General features: G+C 34.7%; 1 protein-coding gene across 1 annotated transcript; it reads left to right on the top strand.

Annotated features, from left to right (window-relative positions):
• Window positions 1–2,383: 2,383 nt before the first annotated feature.
• LOC134713672 (uncharacterized) lies at window positions 2,384–5,327 on the top strand. The gene is made up of 2 exons (XM_063574961.1): window positions 2,384–3,774; window positions 4,824–5,327. Exons 1-2 carry the CDS (start codon window positions 2,471–2,473, stop codon window positions 5,221–5,223), a joined length of 1,704 nt encoding a protein of 567 aa, XP_063431031.1. The 5' UTR covers window positions 2,384–2,470; the 3' UTR covers window positions 5,224–5,327.
• The last annotated feature ends 3,570 nt before the right edge of the window (window positions 5,328–8,897 follow it).

The following is an 8,897-nucleotide window of genomic DNA, read 5'->3' as shown; positions in this document are numbered from 1 at the left end:
AAACAAAAAGAAATACACTTTTTCAAAAAGCTTTCATTTGCAATGTATGAACATGTGATGATGAAAATCAAAACTTGTCGGAAAGTATCTAAATTCCGTGTAAACGATCAAAGGGTTCAAATTAGTTCTGCGGAAAGTTGAATAAAAAATCGACACATAGTTTTCTAAGTACTGAAAAAAAATTCAAATTTGTTGAAAAATATTCAATATGCTCATCAAGTTAATATGTTCATGTTGTAACTAATGGGTTGAAAGATAGGTTGTTTTTTTTGGGGGGGGGGGGGGGGGGAGGGAAGTGTTTTTTGTAATCTCAAAAAATGCAAAAAAAATATTTTTATTTTCGTCTCAAATCATTGGTTTAGATGTGAAAACAATACACAGTAAATTTGGAGCCTTTCGGATTCGTTTTAAGATTGTTACCGCTTTTTGAATATCACTTTACACATACTATCTATGGTAAATCAGTTGATAATGTATACATTTTAACGAATTCTCGTGGGGCCGAACTTTGCTTAAAAAATAAACAAAGAAACTGTATGATTTTTAAGAACAAATTGATGGCAAACACTGTCTTTGCCTTCAAATGAGAGGTTGGCATCATGAGTTGGAACTTCTGTTTTTAAATAAAATTGCCGTTTTATTTTAAATTTTGTAAAAAAAAAAACGTCACGAAAGCCAAAAAAATTTTTTTTTTTTTTAAACGGATTTATATTTCCATAACAATTAAGTATTACTACCTTCAATATTGATCCAAAGAATAGAAAACTGTATCCTTAATTTGAAAAAAGTCTTGTATCGTTTCTTTTGTTGACTAGTATATATTGAATAAAATTCTACATACAGTTAACTTTCATTAACTTACATACGTGTGTTTCGAAAATGTCTGTTTGAGGGAAAAGCTAAAGATAATTGAATGCTCTTTATAATTTTAAAATCATTTGAAATATATGATAGAAATTTTATAAAAACATATTTATTACGTTTGGAGAACGAGTTTTTCAAAATAATTCTGCATTCAAAGAGTTGATTTTTTATTTGTTTTAACTTATATTCCTGTAAAATTATTACATTCGAGAATTAAAGTAATTTTGATGTTTCTATTTAGAAAATTGTAATGCATGTACTAGACTAGAAAACTTAACTTAATCTGGTGCAAGAAAATTGAAACCGTTAATGGTCTTACTACCACTGAGTCGATGCCTCTGCTGGTGGACTATTAGTCCCCGAGGGTATCACCAGCCCAGTAGCCAGTGCTTCGGTACTGGCATGAAAATACGGATTTATTTTGTGTTATTAAAAATTGCTGTTACTAAATATTAGAAATGATTATAATTTAAGGAATGTATCTCCCTTATGCAAAGCTCTGATTCCTTTCACTGATTTGGCTATACTTTTCGGACCTTTTGGATTATAGCTCTTCACCTTTTATATAAGCTTTGGATTTCAAATATTTTGGCCACGAGCATCACTGAAGAGACATGTATTGTCGAAATGCGCATCTGGTGCAAGAAAATTGGTACCGTTAATGTTCTTTCTGTTACAATATTTCTGTGGTCATTTTCAAATTTGATAATATGATGTAACTTGTTCAGAAAGAAGAAGGTATCCATATATAAAGAATACTTTCTTATGTATACAGTATTCGTCACAATAACATATAAAATAGATATAAACATGTTTCCTCGGAATCGACAAGTAATTTACCGGTATTTATAAAATAGAAGAACTGCAAGAAAAGATTACACAAATACACCTGGTTCCTGACTTTGTTCTATTGGACTCCTTAACACCCCACCCACCCCCACCACCCAACCCCCGAAAAAAATAATGAAACAAAGAGTTTATGGTGAAGATTCAGAAAATTTTAATTTACATATGAATAGTGTATGAGGTGCAGAAGGAGATACAAATGTGAACATCTAGTACAACTTGCTGTAGTTTGCAGCTGTGATAAATTTGATGTTCTTCTCATTCATAATTCAACACCAAGTATTCTTTTAAAAGTACGTGTATAAACATAAAAAGGTATACCTAAAAGGGTACTATCGAAAAAACTAATTTTACTGTTATATAATCTTTAACACTACACTTCTTACTTTCATTTTCATTATACCAATTTTCAATTAAATGTTTTTCGTATCGGGGGGTCAAAGCGGCATGGTAAAGCATACATCACCAGATCTGGATTTTACCAAACCTTATTCTTTTTAAATTATAAAATTTGTTGAAATAAATAGTTTGCTCAGCTCTCTTTACAATATCTTAAAATCAATACAAATTTTAGTCATGTACCTAAGCAAGTACAAATAAAAAGATAAAAAAAGTACAAAACTTGACATGATTACATAATATTCTCATAACTAAAGTTCAATACATAAACGCAGATAACGAAGACGTTCCGATAAGACAAACACCGTACACACTGAAAGCACAAGGGATATTTTTGTTTCTTGTTGAATTTCGTTGTAATATGCAGCGTTATCCTAACTCATCGTTTGAAGCACACAGCAGAAGTGAACAACGTTCTGTTGTTTATAGGGGACACACTCCTGACCCATATTCTCCAACAGGACATGGTTATGGCGGATCAACACAGTATGGAATGTCCAGGGAAACGAGGGAAACATCTTTTGTAAGTGAAGGATATAGACACAATCCACAATCAATCCAATCAATTGACCAATATCCCAATGACAGATTGGACCATTCTTATCACCGTGACAACACCCAGGCAATAGAACCACCAGGTATGGGTAGCCCATCTAGTGGAGGACCGTATGTCGAGTCACCGTCATCTTCTTCAATGGACGAAACACAAGTGCAAACGACATCCAGTGAAATGATGGAAAGGGCTCATGTAAATGAAGGATATATGCATAGACCACCATCTATCCAATCAATCGAACAAAATCCTACCAATAGGATGGACCATGCTTATCAATATAACAACCCCCAAGCAATGGAACAACCAGGTATGGCTAATCCATGCAATCATGGAATATATGTTATGCCACCTTCTTCTCCTACAATGGACGGTGCACGAGAGGGGGAAAACAAAAAGCATCGAAAGACAAAACGAGATTCAATTCGTGTTATCCTTACCAGGGTTTGCTCAGCTATATTGGTTATCACAGACTGTGTCTTTGACTGGATGCAGTCTAATGATATGACAACACCCTCCGACATTATCTCAGATATTTCTGGTCTTCACGGTTTTACGCCACACCCTATAAAAGAATGCACAAGTACAGAGGATATCGCAGAGAAGTATAAATATTTTACCATTGCGGGAACAGTTCTCTCAGTAATCCAACTGGCTAATATCATCTTCCAAATTTACAGCGAGGTTCAGTTCATGAGGGAGAAAAAGCAGGCGGTTGAAGGCAACGATAGCACTCAGAAGAAAATGAGGGATAAGATTTTGAAATATCCTAAAAAATTACTGGATGGTAGAACCGAAACTCTTTATTCTGTTTTATTCATAGAAATTCCGCAAGGACTTCTTCTCCTCCGTTACCAAGATGCGTGTGTATCTCTTTGTGGCAAGGAATTAAAGGGTAAACATTTATCTAAACGTATTTGGTCTGCCGCTAATGGAGGTATTGCACTTTTGAACAATGCTTTTCGTTATCTTACATGCTCTCTAATGTGTGAAGAAGAAGTTGAGGAAGATGACAAACCCGGATGTTGCAGCGGTGGTGGAGGAGGAAAGTGTGTTGGCTGTATAAGATGTCTCTTCAAATGCCTTTGTCCCTGTTTATGCTGCTTCCATCGGTATGTTAATTGTTTTACATTTAGAAAGTAAAAGAATATTGGAAAAAAATTGTTAACAATTGATTTGAATTCAAAAATGGTTAACATTTGATTTGATTTATAAAAAAAACTTGAATGGTTAACACTTGATTGGAGTCAAACTTTTCCCTCATAATCGAGCTCCGCTAGTATTTCGACATGCATGGCTTTTATTTTATTGTTTTAATCGTTTCGGGTGAAGTTAAATGCAGAAAAGCGGTTTATTGTTCTAATATATCTTTTGACGTGTTTATACATCACTGACATATCTGTTTTTTTCTTTTTTTGATTGTTGATCTTACGAGTATAACATTGAAAAATCGCGCCGTACGGACCAAATCATAAAATAAATGATATGTTCGTTGCAATGTACCTCGCCATTATGAATGTCAGTTGAATAAAATAAAACAAAATAAAACAAGAATCCGTTTCCTGTCTTTTGAAGTTATTTAAAAATCGAATATGCTTTCATTTTATTAACGTATTTACCTTAAATGATTATATAAAAGATATTGCACATTTTTCGAGAGAAGGTAAACTTTTTTTAGTTGACGTGTTGGATTTCTACGTTCTTTAAATCAAACAATATAAAAATCGTCGCAACTTTATATTTTTAACCTTCTTTCATGTTTTGAATAGACTTCGAAAGAAATGGCAAAATTTTTTTACCAGTTAAAAATCTAATTCAATTGTTTAATTGAAAAGAAAATATTAAATGAAAATATGTTGTAAGATTACTTTATCAATACCATACAACCATAAAATAGATTAATGTTGGTGCCTGATAATAGTGTGAACTTCTAATAAATATTAGAACAAGGTATAAGATTTGTGTAAACAAGTGTTCTTTTTTGTAGATACGAATGCCTTATGTTTAGCTGTTGGATTTGTGTAAACAAATGTACTTTTTTGTAGATACGAATGCCTTATGTTTAGCTGTTGGATTTGTGTAAACAAATGTTCTTTTTTGTAGATACGAATGCCTTATGTTTAGCTGTTGGATTTGTGTAAACAAATGTTCTTTTTTGTAGATACGAATGCCTTATGTGTGGCTGTTGGATTTGTGGAAAGAAATGCATCTGCGATATGTGTCAATGCTATACTGAACCGTGGTATTGTAAGGTATTTTGTGGAATTTGTACTTTTCACTACTGTCCACTTGTTGACCCTGAAAAACCAATGGGAGCTCAAAAATGTTGCGATGTGACAAGCCAGTGTTTTAACTGTTCAAATGGATGTTCTGATCTTTTTGATTATGAACCGCTTGTATTTAACACCTCTCTTGCTACGCTATTCAATGGCGTGTATGTGTTTGTGTATTTTGGGAACATATGCAGCATATTTTGTCTTGAGTTGGATTATCCAATCATTAAAGTTATTATCGATTGGATACTGTCCGCCGTGTCCACCTTGGCCACCACAATATTTTAATGAAGCATGTGGCGAAAAACTAAAGATGTGCATGGTGTCAGTATTTGTAAATGTGTGATAGCTAACAAAACAGTACACTGTATTTATTCCCTATTATAATCAGACTATAGCATATATTTATCTTTTAAAAGTAGAAATTTGTATATTATTTTTTTTATCAAAAATAAACAAGGTTTACTTTTTAAATTGTTATTTGGATGGAGAGTTGTATATGTATATGCCTGTCCCAAGTCAGGAGCCTGTAATTCAGTGGTTGTCGGTTTTTAAGTGTTGCATATTTGTTTTTCGTTCATTTTTTTTTAATAAATAAGGTCGTTAGTTTTCTCGTTTGAATTGTTTTACATTGTCTTATCGGGACCTTTTATAGCTGACTATAAGGTATTGGCTTTGCTCATTGTTGAAGGCCTTTTGGTGACATATAGTTGTTAATGTTTGTGTCATTTTGGTCTTTTGTTGATAGTTGTCTCATTGTGAATCATACCACATCTTCTTTTTTTATATATTAACCCGAAAACAGCACACCAACTATAAAAGAAGAACAATGGAACAAAGCAAACGCAAACATCGGTAGAAACTGCCATATGACTAACTTGGTATAGTACATTTTAAGAAAAAAATGGGTTTAACATTGTTTAATGGCTTCCCAAACCTTCCACTTATATGTTAATGTTACAAATACCGATAAAATGACAACAATGCGTCATAGGAAACCAGTACAATCAACAAAACTCGGCACAGAGACATACATAAATAAATAATATAATACTATATTACAACAATTAAACTGCAGAATCACAACAGACATTTCCTATGGATTTATGACAGCATACAAGTATCCCATTTTAAAACCACATTTCCATATCTGTGACTTAACCCTGTTTAAGTTTTATCAAACTCCCATTAATCATGTATATGAAAACACGGAAATATTACATTGTTTTCGATTTTACGTTGGTTGGATAGATCTACAGTTATGTTCGATTTTGGCAATTAAATAGACTTCTTTTTTTAATTTCCATTAGTGTTAATATTTTCCCCCGCACAAACTCATCATAAATACAAGGATTTGTATTGTGAGCACCAGACGTTCATTTCGCCTACTAAATAATCATCGATGACGAAACCCAAGAAATCTCTGCACTCACGAAAATATCAAACCGACTGAGGAAAGCACGTTCATTAAAATGAAACCAATGAAACAACACCATCAAGAACAGGGAAATTGATAATCGGGGTACAATTCGTATATCAACACAAATCAACATTACTTTGTAAGGAGCGATTGTCGTTAATTGCTAAAGTTCACGGATACTCATCTACTCAGTTAGGTGCTGTAATTTTACCTAGTTCATGTGTATATACTTCTTGACTATTTACGGGATTTGTTATCACATAAGCAACACGACGGGTGCCACATGTGGAGCAGGATCTGCTTACCCTTCCGGAGTGCCTGACATCACCCCTAGTTTTTGGTGGGGTTCGTGTTGTTTGTTCTTTAGTTTTCTATGTTGTTTTATGTATACTATTGTTTGTCTGTTTGTCTTTTCATTTTTAGCCATGGCGTTGTCAGTTTGTTTTAGATTTATGAGTTTGACTGTCCATTTGGTGTCTTTCGTCCCTCTTTTATAGAGACAATAGTAGTTCAGGCTTTAATGAATTTGATTAAAATGAGCTTTCAGTCCAATTTATAAACTTGCAGCTTTACAATGTAAATATTGACAATTTATATAATACAGATATTCGAATGTTTATCATTTGACTTTTGAAAGTGATATAGTTATTATCTGTGAAGTCTAAATGAATCAATAAGATATGAAACTCATCATTTCAATTGTGTACCGAGGACGTGTGTGTTTTCTACAAACGTCTCATCAGAGAAGCTCGAAATTCTTTTACTTTTAGAAGGGCCAAGTCAGGCACGAAGTAGACAAGCATTGAGGACTAAAAATAGCACTTATACATGTATGTCTTCTGTTACAACAGGAATTCGCTTGAAATCATTGTTGTTGTGCTGGGTTCAAAGACACATAAGGGTAGTAAAACATACATTCATTCTTGTTTGAATTGTTTTACATTTGTCATTTTGGGGCATTTTTAAGCTGACAATGCGGTATAGGCCTTGCTCGTTGTTGAAGTCCGTACGGTGACCTAAAGTTGTTTTAATTGCTGTGCCATTTTGTCTATTGTGAAGGATTGTCTCATTGGCAATCACACCACATATTTTATAGTACATATATGAAACTGCGTTTTTGTCAGAAAACATTCATTTTAAAACATGTCAATATGATACCTCTGTCACACTAGAATCGCACTACGATCTCTGAAAATAACGCGAAGTGCGATCGTGTATATCGCAGTAAGGTGGTGGTGAGGTTTTTCATGATCGTGATGAGAGTGTATCAACTTTGAACATGTTCAAAACAATCGTAGTGCTTTTGCAACGAAATCAGGTCGTAGTACAATCGTAGTGAGAGCGCAGTAAGATCTTGTTAAGATCGCAAAGGGCAACGATCGCACTACGATCTGTGAACAAGAAATGAAAATTTTGACGATCGTAATTACGACCTCACTACGACCATCACGTTCTTATCGTGATCCAACTACGCTTCCACTACGACTATATCACGTTTATACCACGTCGGTCAAGACCATACGATTCTATCACGTCCATGCCGTTCTTGTCACGCTCTTCCCACGACCTGACTACGTTCATATTACGATCATCATGCATATGGTCATTTTCACATTAAATATATAAAAGCTCTCAAGATTTAGTTTGTTTTTTTGTAATTTGGACATCTTGTCCCTTTTCTTTAACAGCGCCACAACCATGCTTGGCACATCTGTGTCATCCCTGTTATCGTTTACTAAAACATCATCATTTGAGCTTGATGGAACAGCAATAGGTTGTGATTCAGGTTGGATTGGTCGGTCCGACATTTCTGCTGGATCAGGATTCGTTACTATCAGAGCTTCCTCAGCCTCAACATCTACCCCTACCACCACGCCCAAGTGTTCTTGTAGATTTTGGTTGCATGACTGTGTTGTTTCCGATAAATATACGTATTAATCAGAAAAATAAGGAATGAAACAGTATTTATACGTAACTCGTTGTTGCCGTCATTGCTAAGAACGTAGTGAGATCGCGGTTAAACTGGAATCCGCTTGTATTCGCTTCACTCGAACAAAGTGTAGTAGTCAGCCGAGAACCAGCTTAGATCGCGGTATGAACGTTGCATAATCGTAGTAAGAACGTACTAAAATATTCGCAGTAGAAGTGTGGTAAGATCATGTTGCAATCGGATAACTCGTGTTATGGTCGTAGGGAGAAGGTGATGAACGTAGTAGGATCGTGATTATCGTAGAAAAAGATTGGTGATATTACCGCAGTCCCACTAGGCCACGTTCGCACTACGATCTGTGAAAAAATGCAAATTTTGATGTTCGTAGTACGATCGTGTAGATCGCAGTAAGGTCTTCAAGATCGTGATGAGCGTGGCCAACTTTGAACATATTAAAAACAATCGTGGCGCAGTCGTTGCGAAATCAGGTCGTAATAGAAGCGTAGTGAGAGCGCAGTAAGATCGTAGTAAGATCGCAAAGGTCGCTGTACCATTGTAGTGAGAGCGTAGAGAAATTGTGATTCGGAAAAACTGCGCTACATTCTCACAGCG

The sequence above is a fragment of the Mytilus trossulus genome, chromosome 4 (genome assembly GCF_036588685.1).
Source record: "Mytilus trossulus isolate FHL-02 chromosome 4, PNRI_Mtr1.1.1.hap1, whole genome shotgun sequence".
Classification (NCBI taxonomy): domain Eukaryota; kingdom Metazoa; phylum Mollusca; class Bivalvia; order Mytilida; family Mytilidae; genus Mytilus; species Mytilus trossulus.
Note: the sequence above shows the minus strand (reverse complement) of the source record. Positions and strands in the feature narration are given on the sequence as shown.

Excerpts from the sequence above, each read along its gene's own strand:
- LOC134713672 (XM_063574961.1), top strand. The coding sequence starts at position 2,471 with ATGCAGCGTTATCCTAACTCATCGTTTGAAGCACACAGCAGAAGTGAA. Across the intron at positions 3,775-4,823 it reads TGTTTATGCTGCTTCCATCG|ATACGAATGCCTTATGTGTG; the intron begins GTATGTTAATTG and ends TCTTTTTTGTAG.